The 12500-nt window shown below is 40.3% G+C and overlaps 1 protein-coding gene across 11 annotated transcripts in view; it reads left to right on the forward strand.

Moving 5' to 3' along the window:
* LOC138863613 (uncharacterized) overlaps positions 1-12500 on the forward strand; it is a 380921-nt gene that overhangs the window by 230657 nt on the left and 137764 nt on the right. For 5 of the 11 annotated variants that reach the window (XM_070128382.1, XM_070128383.1, XM_070128381.1 and 2 more), the window contains exon 2: positions 11927-12500. This exon is cut by the window's right edge and continues 119 nt beyond it. The exons of the other annotated variants lie outside the window; for them this stretch is intronic. In XM_070128382.1, the coding sequence (XP_069984483.1) occupies positions 12431-12500 (70 nt within the window). In that variant the 5' untranslated portion in view covers positions 11927-12430. The remainder of the gene's footprint in view (positions 1-11926) is intronic. 11 annotated transcript variants of the gene reach the window in all.

The following is a 12500-nucleotide window of genomic DNA, read 5'->3' on the forward strand; positions in this document are numbered from 1 at the left end:
GAGGAAGGGTAGAAAGGGAGAGAAAATGAGAGAGGAAGAAGTTGAATAGATAAGATTTTTCTCTCCTTCGTCTGACACTTCTTTCTTTCGTGTGACACTTCTTTCTTTCGTCTGACACTTCTTTCTTCTGTCTTTTTTCCTTTCCATCTCCTTTCGCCAAGTGAAGTAAAAAAAAAAGAGAAAAGGAGAAAGAAAAAAATTAAATGATTAAGATTCTTCTCCTTCGTTTTACACATTTCTTTTCTCTTTTTTCTTTCCATCCCCTCTTGCTAAGCGAAGTAAATTTTCTCATGTCCTCTCCCTTCTCTATTCCCCCTTTCATATGAGATATCTCCCCTCTCCTCCCTCTCCCTCTTCCCTCTCCACCTATATGAGATACCCCCCCCCCCCATCCCCTCTTCCCACTCTCCCTCATCCCTCTCCATCCTTCTCCCCTCCATGTCAGACCCCTCTCCCTCTCCCCCGCTCCTCCCTTTCCGTCTGTCTCCAATTTCTGATTCCTTTCTCCCTTCTGACTCTTCCCCTTTCCTCCCCACACCCCCTCCCCACTCTACATGACCCCCCCCCCTATTTCTCAATCTCCCACTCCCCTTTCCCCTCTCCTCAATCTCCCCTTCCCTTCCTTTTCCTCATTCTCCCTTCCCCTCTCTTCAATCCCCACTCCCCCTTCCCCTCTCCTCAATCTCTCCCTCCCCCTCCCCCTCTCCTCAATCCCCCTCCCTCTTCCCCTCTCCTCAATCTGCCCTCCCTCTTCCCATCTCTTCATTCTCCCACCTCTCCCTCTCCTCGATCCCCCCCTCCCATTCCCCTCTCCTCAATCTCTCAATCTCTCCCTCCCCCTTCCCCTCTCCTCTCTCCCTCTTTCTCAATCCCCCCTCCCCTCTCCTCAATCCCCCCCTCCCTCTTCCCCTCTCTTCATTCTCCCTTCCCCTCTCCTCAATCCCCACTCCCCTTTCCCTCTCTCCTCAATCTCTCCCTCCCTCTCTCCCTCTCCTCAATCCCCCTTCCCCCTTCCCCTCTCCTCAATCTGCCCTCCCTCTTCCCCTCTCTTCATTCTCCCTTCCCCTCTCCTCAATCCCCCCTCCCCCTCCCCTCTCCTCAATCCCCCTCCCTTCCCCTCTCCTCAATCCCCCCCTCCCGGCCTCCCACTCCTCCCCTTCCCTCCCCAATCCTCCCCCCTTCCCCTTTTTTACCTGAGATTGTGCAAATGTCTACATTACCTGACTGAAAATATCATAATTAAACCTGCACTCCGATGACCTCACGGATTAATTATCTTTATCACGATTATTAAACACGATGATTACCGACGAAAGAGAGGGAAAATGACGAAAAATAGAGAGAGGAATGTATAATTTCATGTGATGTTATAAAGGATGGAATGAGACTTGAAGTGGCTGGTTTAATTCCAAATATCTGTCATGTTTCAGATATTTTGTTCAGCTCTTCAAAAATCTCCTTTCATTTTGTAATTCTAGAGTAATTTTACTATCATTACCTCATTCCATTTCTTAATGTTCTTTTTATCTTTTCCTTGTTGACGTAAACGAATCAAGAGATGGTATAATACAGACAATAAAATACATTATACAACACGGGTGATAAATGTTTTTTTTTATTTATTTACCTTTTGTCCTGTTCTTTGTGAGTTTTTTGTCAATCTCTCTCTCTCTCTCTCTCTCTCTCTCTCTCTCTCTCTCCCTCTCTCTCTCTCTCTCTCTTTCTCTCTCTTTCTCTCTCCAATATGTTCACACACTCTCTATCCCGCTATCTATTTATCTATCTATCTATCTATCTCTGTATCCACCTTCTGATTTGTTCATACCTGTCTCTCTCTCTCTGTCAACCAATCAGTCTGTCTGTCTCTCTCTCTCTCTCTCTCAGTCAATCAATCAGTCTGTCTGTCTCTCTCTCTCTCTCTCTCTCTCTCTCCCTCTCTCTCTCTCTCTCTCTCTCTCTCTCTCTCCAATATGTTCACACACTCTCTATCCCGCTATCTATTTATCTATCTATCTATCTATCTCTGTATCCACCTTCTGATTTGTTCATACCTGTCTCTCTCTCTCTGTCAACCAATCAGTCTGTCTGTCTCTCTCTCTCAGTCAACCAATCAGTCTGTCTGTCTCTCTCTCTCTCTCTCTCAGTCAATCAATCAGTCTGTCTGTCTCTGTCTCTCTCTCTCTCAGTCAATCAATCTGTCTGCCTCTCTCTCTCTCTCTCTCTCTCTCTCTCTTTCTCAGTCAATCAATGTTTGTCTGTCTCTTCTTCTCCCTTCCACCCTCTCCCTCTCCCTCCACATCCATCTGTCTCCCTCACACAAACTTTCCGATTCGAAGCCGTGTCCGCAGCGTCACATTCCTATGACTTACGTTGGCTGACTGAAGACCCGAAACCTGGCGACAAGATGGATGTTCATGGAAGGAAAACATTCATATATTTCCAAGCCAATTTTTGTTCATTTTGTTTTATTTTTACTTGTATATTTATCTATCGATTCGTTTATCTATTCACCCTGCTATTTATCGGTCTATCTATCCTCGTTTATCTAATTTTTTGCCAATCAATTTTTCTATTTATCTGTCCGTCTTTCTTTCTCTCTATTTATCTCTTTATTTATTTATCAGTTTATTCATTCCGCTTCTTGTTCCTTCTGTTCATTTACATCTCTTTGCCCCCAAGGCTCATCATTCACACGCAGACATGAACATAAACACAGCTCATTAATATTAGACATGAATATGATGAACACTTGTTTATCTTTGTTGGAGGGTATGTGCGCGTATGTATGAGAGTGTGTGCGTGTGTGTGTGTGTGTGTGTGTGTGTGTGTGTGTGTGTGTGTGTGTGTGTGTGTGTGTGTGTGTGTGTGTGTGTGTGTGTGTGTGTGTGTGTGTGTGTGTGTGTGTGTGTGTGTGTGTGTGTGTGTGTGTGGGTGGGTGGGTGGGTGTGTGTTCACGGGCGCGTTTGTGTGTTGTGTGTGTATTTGTATGCGTGTGTGTATTTGTGTATGTGTGTGTATGTGTGTGTGTGTTTGTTTGTGCGTGTGTTTGTGTGTGTGTGTGTGTGTGTGTGTTTTTGTGCGTGTATTTGTGTGTGTGTGTGTTTTTGTGTGTGTATGTGTGTGTGTTTGTGCGTGTGTGTGTTGTGCGTGTGTGTGTATGTATATGTGTGTATGTTTGTGTGTGTGTGTGTGTGTGTCTCTGTGTGTATGCAATGTAAATCCGTAAACGTATGTGTAAGTAAATGGTGTGAAGACCTAGCTGCGTTTGTGCAGCAATGTCCACGCGTTTGTTTGCCTTCGTGCTTAATTATTCATTGAGGGGGGGGGGGGCAGCACGCCACCTAGCGAGTGTGTGACGGAAGGTCTTGCCACGTGTAATGTCTTGCTTCAACCTGGTCTATTAATAGCTCTTTCTCTACCTGTTGCAACTCGGAAGAAATGAGGAGGAAGATAAAAGATTGAGAAGAAAGAGGTAATAGAGAGAGATGAAAGAATCTATAAGGAATGTAAGACGGGAAGAGGAATGATGGGAGGAAGAGGGAGTGGAAAGAATTGGGGAAAGATGAAAGAGAGAGAAAGAGAAGGGAAGATAAACTCTAAAATCCGACACAAAACATGAAATTAAGAAAAAAAATCTAAAGACTAGTATTATTAACATTTCCACCTTACTGTTCTCCTGCAATAAGGCTCTAATACGCCACGAAATCACAGTACACATAACATATTACATTTTTCACGAAGAGTCTCTCTCAGTGTTACAGGAACTCCAAAACACACAAGGTTACACGACCTCTTTTCACCTTAATGACCCTCACATGACATCAGGAACGGGGTCATGAGTTTGTTCACGTCCAAAGACTGTCCAGAGAATGACCATCTGTACAATGGCTTCTACTAATTTTGTACACCTCTATTACCCAGGTTTACTGACTATAGAGTCTATCTAAGTTTCCAGTGCTATGAGCTTTACCGTTTTCTTTACAATAATACTGATAGCGATGATAATGATGACAATATTGGTAATAAAGATGATAATAATAGGAATAGTAATAATGATCAGAATGATAATAATAATGATAATAATAGGAACAACAATAATGATCAGAATGCTAATAATAATGATAATAATAATATTGATAAGACTATACGTATAGTTCGTGTCTGTATGTTGGCATGTCTACACCTACACATAACCAAACATGTGCATATTCTCAATACATTCAATTTCTAAATATCCTTAAAGAAAACACCTTAGCCCTTTGACCGATAGACTTCTTATCCACACTGACAAAAGATAAAAGATAATCACAAATCTACACCCGATATTTCGACTGCAAAGCGATATCCTTGCAATGTCACCAGGATTTCTTGCAACTTGGGATTGATATCAGTTATCCTCCATTCATATCAGTATTATTAATCCGTGTATCTGAATGATTCAATTTATTTATGTTTATATTTATTAATCTATGTTTATTGATTCAATTTATTTATATCTATATCTATATTTATTAATTTATATTTATTGATTCAATTTATTCATATTTATATTTATTGATTCAATTTATTTATATTTATAGTTATTAATCTATATTTATTGATTCAATTTATTTATATCTATTAATTTATATTTATATCTATTTATATTTATTAATATTTAGATTCTGATCAGAAATGTTGATTTACGAGGTTTAAGTGAAGGACAGAAATAAAACGTAAATATGAATAGATTAAGATCTTTTTTATAAGACTAGATGCACGAAGATAAAGAGAAATAAATACTAATTCTCGTAGAATAAAGAAAAATAAGACAACCCAGATAATGAAACAAAGAGAATCAATAATAACCGGACAAAGAATCTATAGCAAGACCAGTTAATTTTGTTTGTTTGTTTGTCTCCAAATCGAGCGTAAATGACCTTAAGGGTGAATATTGTATGTCGATAGCTTCTTCACGAGGAATATGACCAAGGGAGCGAGGTCAAAGGTCAGAACAGAGAAGAGTAAATGATATTGAGAATTATGTTTGTTGTTTTATCATTATTCTTTTTATCACCGCCATTATTATTACTGTTATTCTTATTGTTTTATCATTGTTATTATTGTTATCATTATTATTATCATTATCGTTATTATTATCATTCTGATCATTATCACTATTCCTATTATTATTATCTTTATTATCAATATTGTCATCATTATTATCGCTATCTGTATTATTGTTATTATCATTTTTATTATTAGTAGTAGTAGTATCATCTTTCTCGTCATTATCAGTATCATTACTATCGGCATTATTATCATTATTATTATTATCATTGTTGTTCTTGTTTTTGTTGTTGTCATTATCATTATCTTTATCATGATTAGTATTCTCATCAATATCATTATCATTATCATAAAAAATTACGATGATTATCTTTTCGTCATAGTGATGATAATTCATTATAATAATAATAATAAGAATTATATTTCCGAAACTCATTGTTACATAACTAAAGGGGGAGAAGGACATAGAAGATTTGGTATAGTCAAAGATAGGAAGGAAATTAATGAGCGGGAATGATTGAGAGAGAGAGAGAGAGAGAGAGAGAGAGAGAGAGAAAGAGAGAGAGAGAGAGAGAGATAGAGAGAGAGAGAGAGAGAGCGAGAGAGAGAGAGAGAGAGAGAGAGAGAGAGAGAGAGAGCGAGAGAGAGGGAGAGAGAGGGAGAGAGAGCGAGAGAGAGCGAGAGAGAGCGAGGGACAGACAGAGAGAGAGAGAGAGAGAGAGAGAGAGAGAGAGAGAGAGAGAGAGAGACGGAGAAAAGGACTTGGGAGTGACAGACTAACAGAGAAATTCATAGACAGACCAACAGTCAGACAGGCAGACTCACAGACAAACATGTAGACGAACAAGAGATAGATAACGAGAGAAAGAAAGAGAGACAGAGAGATAGGTAGATAAATAGATAGTGATATATATATAGAGAGAGACAGACAGACCAGACAGACACACACACACAGAAAGAGAAAAAAGAGAGACAAACAAACAGAGAGACAAACAAAAACAGACAGGAAGACAGAGAGAAAGAGAGACAAAATAAAAAACAGAGAAACTATTAACAAATAATAACAGGGAGCGAGCAATCGCCGCGTACAGACGGCCGGTGACGAACAGCGATCAATACAGTGCAGGCAACAAAGAGGGAGAAGTGGGGGAGAGGAGGAGGGGAAGGAGGGGGAGAGGGGGAAGTGGGGGAGAGGAGGAGGAGGAGGGGGGGAAGTGGGGGAGGAGGAGAGGGGGAAGTGGGGGAGAGGAGGAGGAGGAGGAGGAGGGGAAGGAGGGGAAGGAGGGGGAAGTGGGGAGAGGAGGGAGGGGAGGGAGAGAGGGGGAAGTGGGGGAGGAGGAGGAGGAGGAGGAGGAGGGGGAAGGTGGGGAGGGAGGGGGAAGTGGGGGGGAAGGAAGGGAGAGAGGGGAAGTGGGGGGAGGAGGAGGGGAGGGAGGAAGAGGAGGAGGAGGGGGAAAGGTGGGGAAGGAGGGAAAGGGAGGAGGGGAGAGGGGGATGGTGGGGAAGGGAGGAGGAGGGGGGGAGGAGGGAGGATAAAGGAGGGGGGAGGAGGAGTGGAAGGGGAAGGGAGGAGGGAGGAGGAGGTGGGGGAAGAGGGGGAGAGGAGGAGGGAGGAGGAGGGGAAAGAGGGGAAGGAGGAGGGGAGTGGGGGGAGGAGGAGGGAGGAGGAGGGAGGAGGAGGGAAGAGGGGGAAGTGGGGGGAAGGAGGAGGAAGAGGAGGAGGGAAGGAGGGGGGATGGTGGGGAAGGAGAGGGAGTGGAGGAGGAGAGAGAGGAGGGGAAGGAGAGAAAGGAAGTGAAGGGGAAGAGGGGGTACCCATGATACCAGGACGACTAGAAATAACATCTGAATGGGAATAGGGCCAAAGAAAGAGAGGAGAAAGGAAAGGAGGAAGAGAATACAACCAATACGAATGAAAGAACGGAGAGAGTGGGTGAGAAGAAGAAAAAAAAGAATGAAGCGAGTACGTAGGAGGGAGAGAGAGAAGGAAGGCTAGAGTAAGGGGGACTGAAGGAGGGAAGGGAGGAGGAGAGTAAATGCGTAAATTCCCCCTCATTCACAAAATTACTTAGCACGAGTGAAAGAAAAGAAAAAAAAAAGAATGAAGCGAATACGTAGGAGAGAGAGAGAGAGGGAAGGAAGGCTAGAGTAAGGGGGACTGAAGGAGGGAGGGAAGGGAGGAGGAGAGTAAATGCGTAAATTCCCCCTCATTCACAGAATTACTTAGCACGAGTGAAAGAAGAGAAAAAAAAAGAATGAAGCGAGTACGTAGGAGAGAGAGAGAAGGGAGGGAGGGAAGCTAGAGTAAGGAGGACTGAAGGAGGGAAGGAGGGAGGGAGGAGGAGAGAAAATGCGTAAATTCCCCCTCATTCACAAAATTACTTAGCACGAGTGAAAGAAGAGAAAAAAGACTGAAGCGAGTACGTAGGAGAGAGAGAGAGGGAAGGAAGGCTAGAGGAAGGGGGACTGAAGGAGGGAAGGAGGGAGAGAGGAGGAGAGTAAATAAGTAAATTCCTCCTGATTCACAGAATTACTTAGCACGAGTGAAAGAAGAGACTGGTGAGAAGAAGAGAAAAAAGAATGAAGCGAATCCGTAGGAGAGAGAGAGAGAGAAGGAAGGCTAGAGTAAGGGGGACTGAAAGAGGGAGGGAAGGGAGAGTAAATGAGTAAATTCCCCCTCATTCACAGAATTACTTAGCACGAGTGAAAGAAGAGAAAAAAAAGAATGAAGCGAGTACGTAGGAGAGAGAGAGAGGGAAGGAAGGCTAGAGTAAGGGGGACTGAAGGAGGGAAGGAGGGAGGGAGGAGGAGAGAAAATACGTAAATTCCCCCTCATTCACAGAATTACTTAGCACGAGTGAAAGAAGAGAAAAAAAGACTGAAGCGAGTACGTAGGAGAGAGAGAGAGGGAAGGAAGGCTAGAGTAAGGGGGACTGAGGGAGGGAGGGAGGGAGGGAGAGAGGAGGAGAGTAAATAGGCAAATTCTTCCTGATTCACAGAATTATTTAGCGTATCAGTAACGCTAACCATTCGTGCTTCTTCCTCGGTCGAGACGAGAAGCTCAAGTGACGAATAATTTTGAAAAATGGACGAAAGATTTCCGATCGTCCGGATATTTGCGAAAATGTGAATAACGACGTAGAGAATAGACAGGGAAATGGAGAAAAAAAAGAAATGAAGGAAAGAGAGCTGGGAAGAAACGGATGAAGGAGGGGAATAGAAAAGAAACGAATGGAGGAAGGGAAATAGGGAATAATGAATGAAAGAAAGCAAATAGAATAGAAAGGAAGGGAAATAAGGAGGAAACGAATAAAGGAAGGGAGATAAGGAGGAAACGAATGAGGGAAGGGAAAGAGGGAATAACGAATGAAACAAAGCACATGGAAAAGAAACGAATGAAGAAAGAGAAATAAGGAATAAGAAATGAAGGAAGGGAAATAGGGAATAACGAATAAAAGATGGCAAATAGAAGAGAAACGAATAAAGAAAGGGAAATATAAAAGAAACGGATGAAGGAAGGGAAATAAGGAATAACGAACGAACGAAGGCAAATACAAAAAAAAAAAAAAAAAAAACAATGAAAGAGATGAAGAGAAAAGGATAATGAGCAGAAAAATGCCAAATAGAATTTCTTTGTCGTTAGGTTGTGTCTCTTTTGTTTCTTGGTTTGTTGTGCTTAATGGTTGTTTGTGTTCGTATCCGTGGGTACACTTTTGGCAGTGGCTTTGACTATCATTTTTCATCTAGGAATTATATCGTGACGTTTTAGTTATATTAATTACCTTGATTAAATTTGACGCATTAGTCATCAATTTATGCATGAACTTATACGAAACCTATAAATGATCTATTAAGACAACAATCTTAATTAATTTTGAATTTAAAAATTCCTGTACTTATACTTTTACGGCATTTTTTACTTTTCTTCTTCTCTTCTTCTCTCTGTTTATCAAGTTTCTGTATTACTTCGCATTTTCTTCTCTGCTATTTCTCAAGTTTCTGTACTTACCCGCTTTTTTATCTTTTCCCTTTCTCTGCTATTTATCAAGTTTCTGTAATAATACGCATTTTCTGCATTTCCTTTTCTCTGCTATTTATCAACTGATAATTCGTTTTATTTTTCTTTTCTTTCCGTTTCTCTCTTGTTTATCAATCTCCTTAACTAATACATTTTGTTTCTTTTCTTTTTCTACGTCATTTATCTATCTTCTGTACTATTACATTTTTCTTTTTCTCTATCATTTATCAAGTTTCTGTACTAATACGATTTTTTTTCTTCTTCTTTTCCTTTCTCTGTTATTTATCAAGTTTCTGTACTAATTCGTTTTTTTTCTCTCTCTTTTCCTTTTCTTTGTTATTTATCAAGTTTCTGTTCTGATTCGAATTTTTTCTCTCTCTCTTTTCTTCTCTTTTCCTTCCTCTATTATTTATCGTTTCTGTACTCATGCACTTTTTTTCTTTTCTTTTCTTTTCTTTTTCTCCATGATTTATCAAGCTTCTGTACTAATTCCCCTTTCTTCCGATACCCCTTTGTTCTCCTGCTTTCTCCTCCTCTTTGGCAAAGTACTTGTTAATGCAACAAAAGCAAAAATCAATCAGTAAATGGCACTCACGCCCACAGTGCCACACGCGAGCTCTTAACACTGGCCTACACTCACTCTCTTTCGCTCACTTTCTCTCTGTTTGTTTTTTGTTTGTATGATCGTCTTTGTTTCTTTCTTTCTTTGTCTCGGTATATCTGTCTTTCTTTTGTTGTTGTTGTATGTTGTTTGTTGTTTGTATGTCTGCTTCTCTATGTCTCTGTTTCTCTCTGTCTGTCTGTCTGTCTCTCTCTCTCTCTCGCTCTTTCTCTCTCTCTCTCTCTCTCTCTCTCTCTCTCTCTCTGTCTCTCTCTCTCTCTCTCTCTCTCTCTCTCTCTCTCTCTCTCTCTCTCTCTCTCTCTCTCTCTCTCTCTCTCTCTCTCTCTCTCTCTCTCTCCCTACCTCCCTCTCTCCCTACCTCCCTCCCTCTCTCTCTCTCACTCACTCTCTCTCTTTCTCACTCTCTCTCTCTCTCTTTCTATCTATCTATTCATCTATCTATCAACCTATATACAAACATTCTCACAAACACACACAAACAGCATTTCAAAACAAAACTAACACCGACACACTCACGCACAGACAACAAACGTGCAGACACACACACCTATGCATAAGATATACATTAAATCAAACCCAACTGTATTGATACGTTGAACGATGTAATTGCACTTATCAACATGCAATATAATAACAGTAATTGGCATCATTCATTACCTGAATTGGATTTCTATTGCGATATGTAATGTGTATTCTGGTGAAAATTTTACGTATTGGTATATTTGATATTAATATTATCATTATCATCATTTCTTGTTAGTATTATTCATTGTTGTCATTCTTATTATTATCGTTATCATCATTATTATTATCACTTTTACTATTATTCTTTTATTATTATTTATTATCATTATTATTTGCTATTATCTTTTTTATCATTATAATCATTATTATTATTATCATCATCATTATCATCATAATCATTATTTTTATCATTGTTATTGTTATATTTATCCTCATTATTGTTATTATCCTTATCATTGTTATCATTATCATTATCACCATAATTATAATTATATTTATTGTTATCATTATTATTATCATCATTATTTTTATCATTATAACTATCATCATTATCATTATCATTACCATTATTATTGTCAATATCATTATCATTATCATCATAATTGTTAATACCATCATTATCATAATTGTTAATATCATTATTATCATCATTATCATTACTGTTATTATCATCATTATCATTGTTATTATTTTGAATCATCATCATTATTGTTTTATAATTATTGCTATCATCATTATTATCTTTATCATCATTATTGTTTTATAATTATTGTTATCATCATTATTATCTTCATCATCATTATTTCTATTATATCATCAGTAGTGGTAGTAGTTGTTGTATCATCATTATTATCATCCACATCATCATCATTATCATTATAGTTATTATCATTTTTATTGCATTATAAATTTAGTAGTAGTAATGTTATCATATTTTATTAGGCTTTAATTGTTTTTATTATCATTATCATTATCATTATATTTATTGTCATATTCACTATCAGTTATTATCATTATCATTATGATCATAATGATGGTTATCATTGCTATTATTTATTCATCATCATCAATATTATCATTACTATTATCTTATTATTATCAACATTATCATTGTCATAATTATTACTATTATTATTATAATTTTCATCATTCTAATAATTATTACTTTTATTATTGTTATAATTATCATTATTATCACCATTATTATTATCATTATCATTGTTTTCTATTACAGTCATTATTGTCATTATCATTATTACTATTATTATTGTTATTTTTATGATTACCAATATCATTTATATTATGGTTCTGATTTTTATTATCATTATTATCATAATCAATAGTATTATCATCATCTTTATCGTTATTATCATTATTATTCTTTCTTATCTTATTATCATTATTGTTTTCACGAAAACTTTACAACAAATTACATATAAAATAAATGAATTATTTCACTCGGAAACTTTTATCAACGTGGGTTTAAATTTCTTGACGGAAGCTATTCGGCTATTTTAGGGGCTATTCTGGGCTATATTCTAGCTCTATTATGGACTATTGTGGACTATTGGGTTGTTGCAGGCCATCGTGAGCTATTTCGCGGCTATTGTGGCTATTCCGGGCTATCCGAGTAATGCTTGGCGGGGGGGGGGGGGTCTGGTATGTGTGGTGTTACTATCAGCTGATATTTAAGGTCGAATCCCCTTCTTTAGCATGGAAGTGACTGATTCCAGGCAAAAGCATGACGTGACTGAAAGGAAAGCATGAGAAACAGAATTCGCCCGTAAGACACTTTGCCAAACGGGCGCGGACGATGCGCTGAGTCGAGCCGAGCGAGAGGCGCCGAGCAGCCCGAGAGCCAGCCCCGCCGGGCGCCCTGCCTGCCGCGACAGGAGGTCCGAGCAGCGCGTGGCTCTCCCTTCGGCGCCGCCGCCCCGCCCCCCAGGGCCCGGGGCTCAGGGCGGGGGGAGGAGCCGCCCGCCGCAACGACGGCTCCGGGGCATGCGAGGGCCCGCGGCAGGACGCTCTTGAGATGACCGTCACACGTCCCTCGGGGCCAGGACCCGGCCAGGTCCTCTGGCCAGGTCCTGAGAGCGAGGTGTGACTCGCCGTCGCCGCCCGCCCGTCCGCCTGCCCCGCCGCCTGCACACGCGCCGCCGCGGAGCCACGCGCCCGCAACCCTCTTGCGCTGAAGGAAGCCCCCGACCGCCGCCGCGATGCAGGCCGCCGGCCTCCTGAAGGAGAAGGCCACCCATGACACGGGCAACATCAACAACCGGGTGCGGA

Source organism: Penaeus vannamei, chromosome 12 (genome assembly GCF_042767895.1).
Source record: "Penaeus vannamei isolate JL-2024 chromosome 12, ASM4276789v1, whole genome shotgun sequence".
Taxonomy (NCBI): Eukaryota; Metazoa; Arthropoda; class Malacostraca; order Decapoda; family Penaeidae; genus Penaeus; species Penaeus vannamei.